At 47.0% G+C, this 18,515-nt stretch overlaps 1 protein-coding gene across 2 annotated transcripts in view; it reads left to right on the top strand.

Moving 5' to 3' along the window:
- The first annotated feature begins 4,246 nt into the window (after positions 1 to 4,246).
- Positions 4,247 to 18,515, top strand: part of cep350 (centrosomal protein 350) — a 37,680-nt gene continuing 23,411 nt past the window's right edge. For both annotated transcript variants that reach the window (XM_045205492.1, XM_045205491.1), the window contains exons 1-15: positions 4,247 to 4,567; positions 6,063 to 6,140; positions 6,536 to 6,579; positions 6,758 to 6,872; positions 7,051 to 7,222; positions 7,606 to 8,195; positions 8,298 to 8,411; positions 10,875 to 10,988; positions 12,200 to 12,316; positions 13,457 to 14,109; positions 14,402 to 14,526; positions 15,227 to 16,158; positions 16,257 to 16,416; positions 16,658 to 16,800; positions 16,920 to 17,112. In XM_045205492.1, the coding sequence (XP_045061427.1) occupies positions 6,068 to 6,140; positions 6,536 to 6,579; positions 6,758 to 6,872; positions 7,051 to 7,222; positions 7,606 to 8,195; positions 8,298 to 8,411; positions 10,875 to 10,988; positions 12,200 to 12,316; positions 13,457 to 14,109; positions 14,402 to 14,526; positions 15,227 to 16,158; positions 16,257 to 16,416; positions 16,658 to 16,800; positions 16,920 to 17,112 (3,545 nt within the window). In that variant the 5' untranslated portion in view covers positions 4,247 to 4,567; positions 6,063 to 6,067. The remainder of the gene's footprint in view (positions 4,568 to 6,062; positions 6,141 to 6,535; positions 6,580 to 6,757; positions 6,873 to 7,050; positions 7,223 to 7,605; positions 8,196 to 8,297; positions 8,412 to 10,874; positions 10,989 to 12,199; positions 12,317 to 13,456; positions 14,110 to 14,401; positions 14,527 to 15,226; positions 16,159 to 16,256; positions 16,417 to 16,657; positions 16,801 to 16,919; positions 17,113 to 18,515) is intronic.

Raw genomic sequence — 18,515 nt, 5'->3', positions numbered from 1 at the left:
ATTCTTGTTTTTTCCAAGTCACCCGAGGAGCATGAGTCACACGTCCGTCAAGTCCTTCAACGGCTCTTGGAGAACAAGCTGTACGTCAAAGCAGAGAAGTGTGAGTTCCACAAACAGTCTACATCGTTCCTTGGTTTCATCATTGAGAGCGGGCAGGTGAAGGCGGACCCCGAGAAGATCCGGGCAGTGACGGAATGGCCCATACCCACCACCCGTAAGCAACTTCAACGATTTTTGGGCTTTGCTAACTTCTACCGTAGGTTCATTTAAGGGTTTTAGTAAAGTGGTGGCACCCCTTACTAGACTCACATCCCCTAAAGTCCCTTTTCTGTGGTCCCCTGAGGCGGAGCAGGCGGTAGGGGTTTTGAAGGAACTGTTTTCCACCTCCCCTGTGTTGATACACCCCAATACCTCTCTACAGTTTGTTGTGGAGGTGGACGCGTCGGACTCAGGTGTGGGAGCAGTCCTCTCCCAGCGCTCCCCCACTGACCAAAAGCTTCACCCCTGTGCTTTTTTCTCCAAGAAATTGTCACCCACAGAACGGAATTACGACGTTGGAAACCGAGAACTGCTGGCGGTCAAGCTAGCATTGGAAGAATGGCGGCACTGGCTGGATGGAGCTGAACTGCCGTTTGTGGTCTGGACAGACCACAAAAACTTGGCTTACATCCAAGCCACTAAGAGACTCAACTCACGCCAAGCCAGATGGGCCCTGTTTTTTAGTAGGTTTAACTTTATTCTTACATACAGACCGGGGTCAAGAAATGTTAAACCAGATGCTTTGTCCCGCCAGTTTGCTGACCCTTCGGAGACCAGCGAGCCTGAGGCAGTCCTACCTTCCTCATGCGTCGTGGCGGCAGTACAGTGGGAGATCGAGTCTCTTGTGAAGACTGCACTTGCCACGGACCCGGGACCGGGTGATGGACCTCCCAACCTACTCTTTGTTCCCGAGACGGTCCGGTCTCAGGTGTTGCAGTGGATTCACACCTCCCGTTTTGCTGGTCACCCTGGGATGAGACGCACGTTGACGCTGCTTAGGAGACATTTTTGGTGGCCTTCAATGGAAACTGACGTTCGGGCTTTTGTGGCAGCCTGTTCAACCTGTGCTCGGGGCAAAGCCTCCCATCAGTCCCCTTCGGGGCTGCTGCTACCCTCCCAGTTCCCAGCCGTCCCTGGTCCCACATAGCCATGGATTTTGTCACCGGCCTACCCAAGTCTGAAGGTAATGATACTATACTTACCATTGTGGACAGATTCTCTAAATCTGTTCACTATATAGCATTACCAAAATTACCGTCTGCCAGTGAGACAGCGGACCTCCTAGTCCAACATGTATTCCGTCCCCATGGAATACCTGTGGACATCGTATCTGATAGAGGCCCACAGTTTACTTCCCGGGTTTGGAAGGTTTTCTGTTCTGCTTTGGGTGCTTCCGTTAGTCTATCCTCAGGGTTTCATCCCCAGACCAACGGTCAAACAGAAAGAGCCAATCAAGACCTCGAAGCAACCCTTCGTTGTGTGGCTGCTCAACATCCATCATCCTGGGCCAAACATCTGCCTTGGATAGAGTACGCCCACAACTCCCTCACCACCTCTGCCACTGGTCTTTCACCCTTCGAAGTTACCATGGGTTATCAACCCCCTCTGTTTCCTGCTCAGGAGAAGGAATTGGCTGTTCCTTCGGTTCAGGAGAACCTCCGCCGCTGCCAGAGAGTGTGGCGCGACGCTCGAAGCGTTAGCTTCGGACCACCGACAGGAACAAGATGACAGCGGATAGGAGCAGGACTCCCGCACCTGTGTTTCATCCTGGTCAAGAGGTTTGGCTGTCGTCTAAGAACGTACCTCTTCGTACCAAATCACGCAAGCTGTCTCCTCGGTACCTGGGTCCGTTTGTGGTGGAGTCCATCATCAACCCCGCTGCGGTTCGGTTTGAAGTTGCCTTCAGCCATGAAGATACACCCTACTTTCCACGTCTCCCAACTGAAACCTGTGTCCTCCAGCCTTTTGTGTCCGCCGGCTGATCCACCTCCACCTGTTCGCCTCATTGACGACCATCCGGCCTACACCGTCAGTAGGCTCCTGGACTCTCGGAGGCGGGGTAGGGGTCTCCAATACCTAGTCGATTGGGAAGGTTATGGACCAGAGGAGAGGTCTTGGGTCCCTAAGCGTTTTGTGTTGGATCCTCAGCTGATCACGGACTTCCATCACGGCAACCCTGACAGGCCTGGTGGGTCGCCAGGTGGCGACCATTGAGGGGGGTACTGTTATGTGGGCAGCTTGTCTCTCCCCTTTTCTGTTTCCCTTCCTCCTTGTTTTGTCCCCTCTGTCTGTATCTGTATGTGTGTTTGTCCCCTTTATGTGGGTGTGTCTGGAGTGGATCAGGGGGCGTGCTCAGGATCTGCCTCTCCTGTGCAGCTGCGGGTTGTTTCCAGTGATTCCTGCCTACGCAGCTGCATCCTATTCTCTCATCAACCTGCACTACTAATTCCGGGGCATGGCTCTCCACCGGCGCCAGATCGTTGTTCTTACCAGAGCGGTAACTTGGCTCACCAGTAAAGTTATTTTGTCTTTGTCTTCAGCCTGGCTCTCCACTCTCCTTAACCTGTCGTTTGTTTTGTCTTCAGTTCAGACATACCTCCCAACCTGCCTGCCTTCCTGCCTGCCTGCCTGCCTGCCTGCCTCAGCCTCTCCTTCCTCCGGAGCCGACTAGCCCACTCTGTTCCTTTACTTCAGTTGTTTTTTTGGACTAAGACAATTTGAACTTTTATTAAAGTATTTTTGTTTCTTCCACTCCCTTTGTCGTGTTTGTTTCTCTGAGTGCTGGGTTGAACCATAGCCTAACAGTATTTGTATTTATTATGGATCCCCATTAGCTGCTGCCAAGGCAAATATATGTGTATGTGTGTGTATAGTGCGTATGTTATCGTGTGTTTGTATGCATGTGTCTGTGCTTATATTTATGTTGCTTCACAGTCCCCGCTGTTCCATAAGGTGTATTTTTATCTGTTTTTTAAATCAAATTTTACTGCTTGCATGAGTTACTTGTTGTGGAATAGAGTTCCATGTAGTCATGTCTCTATGTAGTACTGTTTGCCTCCCATAGTCTGTTCTGGACTTGGGGACTTTGAAGAGACCTCTGGTGGCATGTCTTGGGTGTCCGAGCTGTGAACCAGTAGTTCAAACAGACAGCTCGGTGCATTCAACATGTCAATACTTTCACAAATACAAGTAGTGATGAAGTCAATCTCTCCTCCACTTTGAGCCAGGAGAGATTGACATGCATATTATTAATGTTAGTTCTCTGTGTACATCCAAGGGCCAGCCATGCTGTAGTCCAGGTGCGTCAAAACTAGGGCCTGTAGGACCTGCCTTGTTGATGGTGCTGTTAAGAATGCAGAGCAACACTTTATTATGGACAGACTTCTCCCCATCCTAGCTACTGTTGTATCAATATGTTTTGACCATGAGAGTTTACAATCCAGGATTACTCCAAGCAGTTTAGATTCCTCAACTTGCTCAATTACCACATTATTCATTACAAGATTTAGTTGAAGTTTAGTGAATAATTTGTCCCAAATACAGTGATTTTAGTTTTTGAAATATTTAGGATGTGAACGCGGCACATCTTTCTACAACGAGTTAGCAAGTAGGACATTTCCGAGTTTCTTAGGGTGTGTTCGTAAATTCAATCTGGAGCGTTGTCAGATTGTCCATTCTTAAATTCAGAGCGCACACTGGACGCTCCGGCCAAGGAGTTGGGTTGATCCGAGCGTTCTGACCTCATAATGGCAGTAAAGCACCCAAGCTAACTGGCTAATGTTGGCTAGCTTGCTAGCTACTTCCAGACACAAATAATATAAAAATATAATATAATATGCCATTTAGCAGACGCTTTTATCCAAAGCGACTTACAGTCATGTGTGCATACATTTTAACGTACAAATGAGAGGAATACCTCACGCTGACCATTTTACTCTCCCTAGCAGGGCTGTTTTCATGTTATCCAGAGCGTTGGTGACTGTAACTGTGCTGCTGGCAACAATGTAATTACGCTTCTTTGCCGACGTTTACTGACAACGGCCACTCAGACGAGAGTGCTCTGAAATCACAGTAGATAGCCAGAATGAATTTACGAACGCACCCTTAGTTCCGCCTAGTTTTGTGAAGTCACGTGAAATCACGTTTTCCACCTCCCGCGAGTTTCCGCGGCACCAGTTTCCTGTAGTTATTTTGTCAATGGCGGACAGTCAAATTAACGGCCGGGGAATATCAACACTGTAACCCGGGAAAAGACATCCTGAAAGGCGGGTGGCTAATTATTAATAGAAGCCTAAAACCAAACTCTCCAAGACTGAGGCTTTGATAACAGGCGACAGACCTCTGGAAATAAGTTATCTGGTTGATGCTAACAAGCTAGTTTGCTAACAACTGACAGTAGGCTAGCTACAGTAGCAGCGGCCTGGGGTTTTGGAAAAGTTGGATTTTCTGACCATCAACAAATTAGTTAGCTAGCTAGCTACCATCACTAGTATCAATGGACATCTAGATCGGAGCGTCACCCTTACCGGTATGTAGCTACGATTGGGATCTTTTTGAAGTTGTGCAAAATTGCCTTTAAACTAAGCCCCACACTAACGCTAGCCTTCTAGTTAGCGAGCTACAAGGTTAACAATGGTACCTAACTAGCTAGCTACTGTATGTAGTCAGCAAACGAACGTTAGCTAGCTTCACTGAGGAGTCAGCTTTTCTTGATAGTTTCACAGTCTCTCATCTAGACAACTAACGTTAGCTAGCTACTTGCAGGCGACCGATGTCGTGATACGGGACAGTCATGTTTCTGTGAATAATTCTTCACAAAAGGTAGCCTAAGTTGATTTAACTTTTGTGTTGGCAGCCTCACCTCAGCTTTTCTATTAGATTTGTATGTGTATATATCAGCCAAGACAGGTAGCTAGCTAGAATAACACAACATTTAAGAAAACTATTGCAGATTTATAAGAGTAATGATGAATAATGGCTTTTCAAATGTATAAACACTGAAACTGTAGCTAAAGTTTCGTGCCCAGTTATTATATCGTTACACTTTTATGACAAAGTTGCTGCATTTCAAGTCTTTGTTTTTGCCTACAATGCCTGATCATTTGCTATGTATGTAGTGAACAAATTTGTCTCCAGTGTTTTCCGGTACATGTTGTTGCAGACCTCATATTTTATTGAACACACTGATTTGTGGCTGTCACTTTCAGTTGGCAGCCAGACTGTAAAAAGTGGTAGCTGTGAGTACATGGGGAGTAGGCTAGATCTTAAATGTAACCATAGCGTTTGCAATAGTCATCCATGCTAGCCTGAACTGAACACCTTCAAGGAAGTGTTATGTGTTGTTTATTATGAGTGAACTGTCATGACATGTGAGTAATGCATGAAGTGTGACATATGAGATGCCAGAATGCCCTATTTCCCCCCTAAGAACACATCTAGGTAAAGGGACCATTATTGGTTCATTTAACAAAATCTTAACACTGGGAGAGGGACATATATTGATTCTTCTGTCACCCTACTTAAAGACTGTTTTTCTCTCAACTTTGATGCATAATACACCCATAGACATTTGTTTTTCTTGCGTATGTCCATGTCTTGTCATACAGAAACCTTGTTAGTAATTTGCTGTAGAACCGGTTTTAAATGGTAGTGCAACCGCTCTTGAATCAGCAGTCTGTCATGAAAGACAAATGTGCTATTTCCTACGCATCCATACGTATAATTCATCCTGTTTTGACCCGCTGCAGATAGAGGTGCTTGTCCCAGTCACTTGGATTATCTGCCTGCCAGTATCTTTAATGTTGTGTTTGGCTTCAGTGTTTCTGCTCAGGCGGTTTGTTCTCTGTGTACTCTGTTTTCCTGGATATATGGCAGCATAAAAGTACTGCTGCTGACATTCGGTTCCTTTTTCTCACTTACAGCTACTCAGTGAACTGTATTTATTGATCAGATAATTGTCTTGGTGAAATGTTATCAAGTATATTTCCTTACTTCACTACTGTCCTCTACTATTCTAATTGAAGGTGTGATGTGGAGCTCCAAGCGGAGTGAGCTACACCTGACTGCCCCGGTGCAGCCTACTGGGCAGGACAACGGGAGAGGTCAGCTTCTTATTGTCTCTTATGCTATTATTATCCTTCTTCTATCAGTGCAACATCCTACTGTCTGGCACACTGAAGTAATAAGGACTTGGGATACCCCTCCATGTCACCTCAAATGTGTCTATCACAGGAGGTTGGTGGCAGCTTAATTGGGGAGAACGGGCTCGTGGTAATGACTGGACTGGAGTGGAGTGGTATCAAATTCATCAAACACATGGTTTCCAGGTGTTCGATGCCATTCCATTTGCTCCACTCTGGCCATTATTATGGGCCGTTTTCCCCTCAGCAGCCTCCTGTGGTGTCTATGGGGCTGCAAAGACTTTGTTTACCTTTTTGTGTTGCCTTTTTTCTTTAGCCCCATGTTTCTTTTCACTAAAATGCCTTTCTCCACTCAGAGCTGTCAGCTGCATGGAAAAGTCTGAATCAAACCAAAGCTGCTGTAAGTAAACCAATATTTACAATGTTGTCTGAAGATTTCACTGTTTCTCTCTTTGAGGAGACTCACCCTTAATGCAATGACACATGGCCTGTGGTATTTGTAATGTCTGTCTGGACTCTGAAGTGAGTTTTTGTTCTACATTGTGTATCTGAGGCAGGCGCTCTTGTTTTCCCTGCAGTTGCGGCACATTGAGAATCGCCTGGAGGCCGCTCCTGGCTCTGGGGTTCTGCTGGAATCCGTCATGGATACAAAGAAAAGCTCTGGGGGCGCCACCAGGAAAGTCAGCCGCAGAGGTGAGGCACCCAATGGGATATCTAATCCTTGGAAGCTATGGTTACTATTTACAGAACAAGGTTCTTCGAACTGGACTTGGCAGCAGCAGCAGGCATCATCATTACTTTGCAGATGCAAGTGTAATTCATTTTGCATTGCAAGGTTTGCAGGGATCTAACCCTATCTCTCCTGACTCAGATGGGCCGCGCACAGAGGACTGCGCTCAGGCAGGCGGAACCTCCAAGTCCAGCACAAGGAGTCGTCGGAGCCCAGACAAGAGCTCCCGCAGCCCCCTGAGGAACACCACACAGGACAGCAACGTCCGTAGGAACAACTGTGTGGAGTTCAAGGAGCCTCTGGCCTCCTATAGGTATGCACTGTTAAAACACTCAGATTGTTATGAGATGTTTTTTTAAAATCAGAAGTGTATTTCTACCATATTTACTAATGTATGCTGCTACTGAGTTGAGGTTGTGCTACAATACAGTACAAAAGGTTGTGTTTTCAGTCCCTGACTGTAATCCTATAAGGCCTGCTGTCAGAGCATGGTCATTAAGTGGCTACTTCAAAACAGCCCTTTTAGACTAATAACCGCCACATCTACATGTGTAAGTATTTGCACATAAGGCTGCCATTCAAAGCCATGTGAACTTGACACCTCCCACTCGAGTAGCCTGTTTTCTGAAGTTTTTCTAAATAGCAACTAGCCTATTTGTTTCCTTAAGCATGCTCTAATCCTCCTACTCCCCCCAGGGAAGCGACCCCACCACCCCTGACCTCCTCCCAGCTGGAGGCCCACAGTCTGCAGTCGGAGGTGGCTAACCCCCCTCCCCCAGACTCCCGTCTAAGCCAGCTGGTCTACCAGAGTGACACCCGAGACCAGCAGACCCGCGGAGACCTGGACAGCACACACTGGTCTGCTCTGGACAGTACTGTGGTGCGTTACCTCAACGACCGTCCCGCGCTGGATGCCCTGCGGCCCCCAGGCCACACTGCTGCAGCCAGAGACCCTAACAGGGAGGAGGGCCCGGAGGAAAGGCCCAAAGCACACACCCTGGAGGGCCCGGCCCCACCCCCAGCAGAGAACTCTGCGTCCTCCAGTCCTGGCTCGACCTCCCAGCGGCTGGAGAACTTAAGGCGAAGGCAGCCGGATGACAAGCTGGAGAAGCTGAAGGAGAGGATCCGCAGGCAGAGGGAGCACCTGGAGGAGGCTGCAGAGAGAGACGGGCTGCTGGAGTACCTGGAGCAGCCAGTGGGCATCACTGGGGCTGTGGAGTCCACCACCGTACCCACGGCTAAAGTACGCAAAGTGGCAGCCGCACCTCCGGCACCTATATACAAAGGTAAGGCCCACTGGAGAGATGCAGTTACACTGGATGTAAAATAGCATTACATAATTCCTTCAAACCAAATCTTATGTAACACAATCACTTGTCCCATATCAGGTTTCAGCAGAAGTGAGACAAAGATCCGCACTCCTGATGGGAAAGTGTGGCGAGAGGAGGAGTTCCACAACCTGAGCAGAGAGATCTACAGAGACCTGTCTCGCCAGCTCTCAGGTGGGCACCAAGTAGTAGATGTCAGATCACAGAACACACTATTATATGCTACATAATAATCCCTGTAGTTAACAGGGAGTATTGATACAGAGTTGCAGGGAGTGACTCAATGGACTGTTGAGATGAACTGCCAACTCACCAACGCTCAATAGAATCAATGGGCTGTTGAGATCAAAGGGAAAAAGGCATCAAATGGACAGTGTAGTCGTTTGTCCTGTTTCATAATAGGCTACAGTGGCTTGCGAAAGTATTCACCCCCCTTGGCATTTTTCCTATTTTGTTGCCTTACAACCTGGAATTAAAATGGATTTTTGGGGGGTTTGTATCATTTGATTTACACAACATGCCTACCACTTTGAAGATGCAAAATATTTTTTATTGTGAAACAAACAAGAAATAAGACAAAAAACTGAACTTGAGCGTGCATATCTATTCACCCCCCCAATGTCAATACTTTGTAGAGCCACCTTTTGCAGCAATTACAGCTGCAAGTCTCTTGGGGTATGTCTCTATAAGCTTGGCACATCTAGCCACTGGGATTTTTGACCATTCTTCAAGACAAAACTGCTCCAGCTCCTTCAAGTTGGATGGGTTCCGCTGATGTACAGCAATTTTTAAGTCATACCACAGATTCTCAATTGGATTGAGGTCTGGGCTTTAACTAGGCCATTCCAAGACATTTAAATGTTTCCCCTTAAACCACTTGAGTGTTTCTTTAGCATTATGCTTAGGGTCATTGTCCTGCTGGAAGGTGAACCTCTGTCCCAGTCTCAAATCTCTGGAAGACTGAAACAGGTTTCCCTCAAGAATTTCCCTGTATTTAGCGCCATCCATCATTCCTTCAATTCTGACCAGTTTCCCAGTCTCTGCCGATGGAAAAACATCCTCACAGCATGATACTGCCACCACCATGCTTCACTGTGGGGATGGTGTTCTCGGGGTGATGAGAGGTGTTGGGTTTGCGCCAGACATAGCGTTTTCCTTGATGGCCAAAAAGCTCAATTTTAGTCTCAGCTTCCATATTTTTGGGGAGTCTCCCACATGCCTTTTGGCGAACACCAAACATGTTTGCTTATTCTTTTCTTTAAGCAATGGCTTTTTTCTGGCCACTGTTCAGTAAAGCCCAGCTCTGTGGATTGTACGGCTTAAAGTGGTCCTATGGACAGATACTCCAATCTCCGCTGTAGAGCTTTGCAGCTCCTTCAGGGTTATCTTTGGTCTCTTTTGTTGCCTCTGATTAATGCCCTCCTTGCCTGGTCCGTGAGTTTTGGTGGGTGGCCCTCTCTTGGCAGGTTTGTTGTGGTGCCATATTCTTTCCATTTTTTAATAATGTATTTAATGGTGCTCCGTGGGATGTTCAAAGTTTCTGTTATTTTTTTATAACCCAACCCTGATCTGTACTTCTCCACAACTTTGTCCCTGACCTGTTTGGAGAGCTCCTTGGTCTTCATGGTGCCGCTTGCTTGGTGGTGCCCCTTGCTTAGTGGTGTTGCAGACTCTGGGGCCTTTCAGAACAGGTGTATATATACTGAGATCATGTGACACTTAGATTGCACACAGGTGGACTTTATTTATCTAATTATGTGACTTCTGAAGGTAATTGTTTGCACCAGATCTTATTTAGGGGCTTCACAGCAAAGAGGGTGAATACATATGCACGCACCACTTTTCCGTTATTTATTTTTTAGAATTGTTTGAAACAAGTTATTTTTTTCATTTCACTTCACTAATTTGGACTATTTTGTGTATGTCCATTACATGAAATCCAAATAAAAATCCATTTAAATTACAGGTTGTAATGCAACAAAATAGGAAAAACACCAAGGGGGGTGAATACTTTTGCAAGGCACTGTATAAATGTATCTCACAGTCCGGTTTCAAGCTCCTGTGCATAAATGCTGCTCTGCCTTTTCAAACTGCCCTGGAAATTAGATGGCATTAGATACGCTCCAGTACTTTCAGGATTACTGAGACCTATTTGACCGATCCCAGTCAACTGTTTCCTTTAAGAAATAATGCAACAGTCCTTTTTGAGACAAGGATAGTGTTGAGAAAAATACGCCACCAAAGAAATCTGAGTGTTCTCTTTTAAATGTAGGAATACTTGATGACTGATGTGAGGTTTTAGCTGCAGCAGACTTTCCATGCATTTTGCCACAATTGCAGCATGGCTCATTTCCCAAAGTTTTGTATGACTGTTTGAAGAATTTTCTCTCTCTCAAAGTTTCTATTTTCTTTGTCCTCCCTGGCTCTCTGCTGATTCCTGGGCTTCTGCCCAAGTTTTGGAGCTAAAGCTCTCAGCTTCCTCCTTTACACTGACACAGTCCACCAGCTTCTTATTCAATGGCTTTGTTTTCCATTCAGAGGTTTTTTGTTTTGCTGCTTTTTGTAATTTGATAGTTCTGTTCATTTCCCCTCTTTGGTGCTCACACTGTCATGTCATCTCCTTTCTCCCAATTTTAGATAGCACCAAGCCCCAGCTGCGGCCCACAGAGAAGGCTAAGGAGAGGAAGCCGTCCAAGCCTGTGAGAAAAGTCCATAAATCGGCTTCTGTTCCCGACCCGAAGACCAAGCCAGGTTGGATATTTTTTCTTCTTTCTCGCTCACTCTTTCTCTCCTCTTTCTTTCTCTCTCCTTTCTCTCTCTCCCCCCTCCCCCAGTAGTGCTTACTCATCCTGGGTCTATGCATTCAATAGAAGATGTGAAAGTTCCTCCAATATTGTGTGTAGGTTAGGTGATAATACATTGTGAAGCCAAGGGGTCTTTCACAAACAGGGGAATCCCCCTCAGTAGGAGACTACAAATCACATTTATTTTGGTGAATCAGTTACTGTGCAGTATGCACACTGAACCTGAGCAGGCGGATCACAGTGAATACATTTGACAGGCCCATACCACAGAAGGCCTCTCTTAACTGTGTGCTAGTCAACAGGCCTCTGTTCGTGTGTGAGTGCCAACATTAAGTCTCTTATCTTCAAAGAAATGTCCAGAATGTATCGCATGCTGATTGCAAGCAAGCAGCGGCTTAGAGGCACACTATCTGGAATGCAGATGCGTCCCAGTTCAGCTGGGCTCGCCATACCAGCTCTGACAGCTGAGAACAGCCACCCTGTACTGGGCTCACACCAGCCTCTCTGTCTCCCTCTCCCTCTCTCTGTCTTTCTCTCTATCTCTCTGTTTTTCTCTCTCTGTCTCTCTCTGTCTGTCTCTTTTTCTCTGTCTCTCTCTCTGTCTATCTCTCTCTGTCTCTCTCTGTCTATCTATCTCTCTCTCTCTGTCTATCTCTGTCTCTGTGTGTTCTTCCCAGTGCAGTGGAAAGTGAGATGAGTGTGGTATAACCTAGTCTTATCCTGTCATCCAGCTATCCTCCCCTTCTACCCTGCTGCTGGCCTCTGCTCCCAGTCCGCTCACTAAAAATAGCCCTCAGAAATCTGTGATCAAGTTCAGATCCTTTACCAAACAGAAACAGCTGCCGGTCTTTATATTTTCTAACTTGATTTCAGATGGTGCATAATTGAGCCAAACTCATAAAATATGCATGATGCAGCTCTAAAAGAATTGAGCTCTAAAGAGATTCATAGTAGAGAGAGAAGTCATGTATTTGTGTCTCTTTTGGGGACATGAAGATCCTTGCACTTCAATAATACAATATTAGGGTTTTATGTGATTGATTTAAGTTGTAAATCTTGGCTGTCTGAGAAACAATCCTGCCATAAGTAATTACTGCAGAACTCTACACCGATTATGACCTTCCGTGTGTTTTCTTGGTGTGTTCCCTGTTGCTGCAGTGATCAGCACCACGTCATGGCGGGAGGGCCAGAAGCTGGTGAAGATGGTACTGGGTCCCGCTCCACGTCTGCCTCGAGAGCAAAGGCCAGAGCCCACAGACAGACTGGCCAGGACAGGTGGGATTTGAGACCTGCATACTACCCTCACCCCTCTCTGCTCTACTTGGCCTTTCCTCTACCCTCTCCCCTCCCCTCCCATCTCCTCCACCCCCCTCCTCGTTCCACCTCTCCTACACCCCTCCCCCTCCCCCATCTCTCTCATCCCCCTCCACTACACCTACAGTCAAAGTAAGCACTATGAAAAACCAGACAGAAGTTGGTGGTCTGGTAAAACAAAAAAAACGTGTGACAAAGCAATCGTGTTAGTAGTGGATATTGTTACAGGATATGTGGTGTTCATGTTTCTTATTGTTGATTGCATGTTAAAAGGCTTACAGTGCACCGTGACAGACAGTCGGCATGGCTAAAGGAATATAAATAAATAAAGAGGTTGTCGTCTCTTCCAGCACACAAGCAGTCTCCCTACAAACTTTGGCTGTCAGTGACCGGAATGAATTAAGATTGATTAGCTGTTTCTGACTGCCTGCACAATTCAACACGGTCTGGTTTCCAGTGGTTGTCCCTGTGCTAGACTCAAATACACAGGGGGGGATTGGAGTGAGGCATAAAGGGTTGTACTGCCACTATTCTAAGACAATAACAGATAAGCCACATCTGAGTTCACATAAAATATCATACAGCTATTAGATCTAGCCAAGGCTACTTCTTATCCATGTTCATCAACATGAACTAGTCACTAGCTGCTACTACTAGAATTGGGATAATTTGCTAAAATCTTTTGACCTGAGGACTACAACAAAAACAGTTACTAAATGGAATGTGTGTCCTGGTCTGATTTTAAAATCAGAGTTGAATCTAGAGTCATTCAGCCAATGCTAGCTAACCTTAGCATAACAAACTTGCTACTTCTGTGCAAATTAAGTGTTTGCTGTTAGTTAAAGAAACACCTGTGAAAGTGTTTATGGTTGAACTTTCTGGAAGTTTTCCTTATAAAAATGATTGCTCAAAACGTTGTGAAAAAATGGAGATGTGATTAAATGTGTAAAAAAAACAACGCCGTTAAAAATGTCAACTTTGACAGCCCTAATAGCGACCAATATTTTCCCCCTTATCATGCACTCAAACACGTTCCTTTCCATTAACAATAACATTAGTCACCAATCAGTACCCTTTGTGGTCTTTACAAATCTTTTCCAGGACCCCTTCCTCTGTCAAATTCAGACCACCGTCCGGAGCTGAACCGTCGGTCCAGACCCAGCAGCCGGGACAGGACCACCCAGCCCACCCCCAACCCTCAGTCTGCAGGCCCAGCCGATGACAGGGCCACCAACACAGACAACCTCTCTGCAGATATCCGGGGCATCCTGGACGACCTGCAGCTGAAGCGCAAAGCAGAGGAGCGAGGTCCAGCGGAGCCCAGGAGGGGTTCAGAGTCCAGGGCCAGAACCACAGCATGGACGACTGGTGGCTCTTCCTTATGGGGCTCCCGCAGTGCCAGCCCCGCCAAGCGCAACAAGCAAGAGCCCTCAGAACCAGGGCCCAGGAAGAGGCACTACGACGCTGACTCAGTGCGCCAGTACATCGCCCGGCAACAGGAGGAGCGCAAGAGACGTCAGGTGGAGGAGCGGAGGGCCCAGAGGGAGGAGGCGGAGAGGAAAAGCCAACGTCTGCAGGAGCTGTACAGGAAGCAGAGAGAGGGGGTAGCCAATAAGGGCCCTGCAGTACCGGAGAACCCAGTACAAAAACGCCTGCAGGAGACATACACCAAACTACTACTGGAACAGGCTGGTCTTGGAGAGGAACCTCTGCCTCCCCAGACACAGCCAGCCTCTACCACAGTCATTTACCAGGTAAAGGCATCTTTAGTTGTAATGGGGATAAAGCCTTCACTGTCCCCTTACTCGCATTGCAAGCTTTAGTGAAAATGGGGATGGTATGGCCGGTGTGTCAAAATCAATTCATAGCTGCCCTTGTTATGTGAAGGGACCAATATGTGAAATAGTGACATGTAGAATTACCCTCAGTTTAACTCTGGACATACAATGCTATTGCTCATATTTCATGTAGTCTATTTGCCTGTAGGAAATGATACCTCTCATGTGGTGAGTGAAACTAGCTATGAGTTATTTGTGGTGTGTGTAGCAGAAGTCCCTGTACCAGCCATCCGGGGAGTCGGACAAGGAGAACAAGAGACAGGAAAGACCCCAGAGTGCCTCCTCCAGCAGTGACCTGTCTCTGTCTGAGCCCCCGCCCCCTCCACTCTCCAGGTTAACCCACACACATCTCACTAAAAACACAAACGGACATTACAGATTATATGTAACCTTTTCCACTAGCACTGGCTAGTGTAGAGGCCCGAAACAAAGCACAGAACCATATTACTTCCTCATTGTGAAGCAACGGAGCCAATAAGGAATTGTTTGTTTCTAAACTTTCTGTTTCCATGGGCACACCTAGCAGCATTTCAGAACATGGTGGCGTATGCTCGGTTAACCTTAAAACAGGGAATTTCCAGTGCTATTTTAGATTCAACAGTTACATCAGATGACTGTGTAAATGTATGTCTGGTCCTTGCGTGGGGTAAACATTACGGTATGTAACTGTAATTTGCATACTGTTCATAAGTTCTTGAGTTGCTATGCAGTTCTTGGAATTTTGTTGACTTGATCCTCGGCCCTGAATTGTTTTTGCTTGTATGGTGAAAACACAGGTTGTTCTCAGAAGCTCATGGTTAGACTGTACAAGCCACATATGTTAATGGCTGCATGCATATTTAGTTGTCTTAAATCCTTGTAAACCTTTGACATAGCCTATGGACAATGTTGCTGAGTACTAAAATGCTTTGAGTCCATATACTAAAGGACTTTGTGAACCCATAAAACAATATTTCCAGTGTTTCCGAGCGCTTTGTTTGAATACACTTGTATTATATTTGAATACTAATCCTCCGCTCCCTTCTTCCTGTAGGAATGAGCTGGGCTTGGGACTTCCATCGTGGCTGCAGCCAGACCGCCTGAGTCCTGCAGTCAGACCCTCCACCGCTCTGGCTCCACACACAGACCAGCTCTTCTCCCCACTCTTAGACCTGGGAACAGCAGGGAGCTCTGGTGGGAGGGGAACCAATCCCCCAGCCAGGCCCCAGCACTCCACTCTCAATGGAGCAGGCAACAACACCAAGATGAACCGCATTGAGGCCCTGAAAGCCACCGCTGCGTCCCTGTCCACTCGCGTAGAGAGTGAAGCGAGGAAACTGGCCGGCGCAGGTATCAACTATAGCTGTGCAAGGGACATGGAAGTGACTGGTCTGACCCCTCCGGACGACGGCCGCTGGGCCAAGCCTGTGAGCCCACCGGTCAGAGAGAGAGCTGATGCTGCTGACGAGCTGTCCATGAGGATCCAGAGGCTGCTGAGTGCTGGCCAGAGCACATACAACGGAGCTCTCCCAGGGGTGGGCAACCTGCACAGCTTCAGAGAGCAGAGAGACAGGACCACTGCTCCAGGCAGCAGGCCCCAGACAGCCCCGGGCCTCAGCTCCCATAAGCAGCCAGATGAGGAGAAGGGAGGGGCCATCACCCATGACTCCAGCGGTGAGTCCATCAGCGAGGGCCCACTGCTGAGCGAGGGCAGCCTGTCGGAGGGAGACGGGAGCCCCCGCACCAACATAAAGGGGGTCCCACAACCGGCAGAGCGTCTCGGGGCTCTGGACTTCTGTGCAGGCCAGCGGGAGGGCTTCCAGCCCATCTCCCACTTCCAGAGAGAGGCAGAGAAGTACCCGGGCTTCAGCCCCCTCTCTCAGCAACGGAACAGCAGCCGTGGTCCATGGGAGGAACTGGCCAAGGGAAGCCCTCATAGTGTCATCAACATCTTCACCAAGAACCACCTGCTCAACCACGCAAAAGGTTAGCCAACACATTTACACACCCAACCGTATCCTTAGAGTTTTGAATGAGGAACGAACGTTTAACCAATAATCTGTTCCTCTGGCTTCTCCCTGCAGTTGGAGGAGAGGAGCGAGCAGACCGGAGTTCCCCTGCTGTGCGTTGTGGCCTGTCTGCAGCCAGCACGGTGGATGGGGCACCAATGTATGAGGAGGACTTTGTGTCGTCCTGCAGCAGCGGCGGCAGCAGCCAATCTAAGAAAGGATACAACGGACGCAGGTAAGGAGGGTTTCTACCATTGTCACATGACAGGGTGCTGCTATCTGAATGCTGCTCTCATGCAATACAAACATCATTTGAAAAAGCTGTAAAAATGACAGGATTAACCACAAGATGGCATTAATGTCACATGGCTGACAAAGAAGCCTGGCAAGGAGTTTTGAAGTTGTCTTCGTAGTCTTTTTGTGGTTGCACATGATGTGGGACTTGAACCATCTTTTATCTCGACGTCTCATTGCAGCATCACCAGTGGGAACAGTCACTATGATGAGTTGATGAGTCGCAGGTCCCCCTATGACACCAGGACTGTAGACCTGCCATCCCATCACTCCTCAAGCTCCACTCCAGTATCTTCACCTCACTCAAAGGGCTCTGTGAAAAGGGGTGAGACTTTCACCACAAAATAAAATCATCACTTCCCCTGAAATTATGCCATCTATTGACCATTTCTTACCAGTGCAAGTGTCTCGCTCTGCTCTAAAGAGTTTCTCCCCTCTCTTTAGGCGCTGCTTCAGACAAGAGTGATGCCACTCTGGTGGAGGAGCAGAGGAGCCCCTGCTCTCCGGGCTTGGAGGCCCTGACTAGAGACTCCAGATGGGGAGGCTCAGCCTCCGAGAGAAGCTCCATCCACAACCTGGTGAAGAGCTCCTACTCTGATAGTACACTAGGGGGCGCCTCGGGCCACTCACTCCGCAGGTAAGGGGCCTCAGCCAAGCCCAGACCCCTTCTGAGGGGCTCAGGGGGATTCCCAAGAGCTTGAATATCCTCCTTGACCTTCAGTTATTACTGGTATTTCCTTCCTTCCTGAGCTTCCTGGTTTTCTTACAATCTCTGAGCACATTTGAGTGGGGATATTATTTTTGCTGGCATATATGGCAGGGTTTTTTCTGGATAAAATATGGGCTTAGGTGATGGGCGTGGCAATGGGTACGGTTTGCCGTCTGCACAGCTTGAGTTTAGAGACATCTTTAGACACTTTTAGAGGCCCCCCATCTTGATGATGTAGAGACATTTTTATAATTAAGCCAATTTTCTGCAATTCTACAAATTGCCCCCTTGGAGCTAAGAGAAATTGTTTCAGTTTTAAAGCTAATTTCCTACAATTCTACAAAATTTTCCATGTAGCTGAGAGAAAATGTAGCAGTTTTAAAGCAAATTTTCTCAAATTCTATGCATTTTGCCATGGCTAATGCTGTTATTTTGCTCAAACATAATAACATCAATACTGCTAAATTCATTGTTTTTGGAATTTTCAATTCTCCCTGACCGTCTAGCTTTTATTTTGTTGATTGTTAGTTCTCAATGATTATATTATTTAAAATATATATATTGGTCCATTATCTTTTCTACATACTTTATATCTGGTTTTAGTCATTTAAGTTTAACTTGAAAGCGTATTTCCATCCTGATTTCTGCCCCCACCCAAGGATTTAAATGGCAGAAAAATCCCTGTATGGGCACATAATGCTCCTTTCAAATATTAATTTCTGGTCTATTGGTTTCACTGTGCAGTCTCACTTCAGGCATGCTACGCAATTTCCTTGTTACAAAATGGGAGAGTAATGATTAAGTGGACCCTGGCTTCCAAAGACCACCACTGCACCCATAATATTTACACAGTTAAAGTGACTGGAGAGAATATTGGAGTGAACTTGCACATCAGCCACAGTGTTCTCTCTACAAAGTATCTCTCCGCCAACATAAAGATGAATCTTAAAACCTCTGTCAGGCCTCCGGCGAATTAATGGGTATTTTCAGTTCAGTACCGAATGGGGCACCCCTGTTGTTCCACTCACTCAATGGCCTTCGCTAACTCAACACTTTAGAACGCTTATTTTGCTGAGGCTATATATTTGGGCATTGAGGCTTAACATTAATCATTAAAATGCAGCAGCCTGCCTCATGCCGTCGAGAGGAGAGGAGGGGTGGGGTGGGGGGGCTAGCATAACACTGACTCTTTTGATTGGGCAGCAAGATTGTCAAATCTCCCCACTGCAGGCAGAGTTTTCTCCTGTGACAATTGAGCCTCCTCAATGGCATTTTTTAAAGCCCAGGTGGCAGATTCCCTCCATACCATTCTGTCTGCGTGATTTGATAAT

This window comes from Coregonus clupeaformis, chromosome 20 (genome assembly GCF_020615455.1).
Source record: "Coregonus clupeaformis isolate EN_2021a chromosome 20, ASM2061545v1, whole genome shotgun sequence".
Classification (NCBI taxonomy): Eukaryota; Metazoa; Chordata; class Actinopteri; order Salmoniformes; family Salmonidae; genus Coregonus; species Coregonus clupeaformis.
This window is presented reverse-complemented; position numbering and strand designations above follow the sequence as displayed.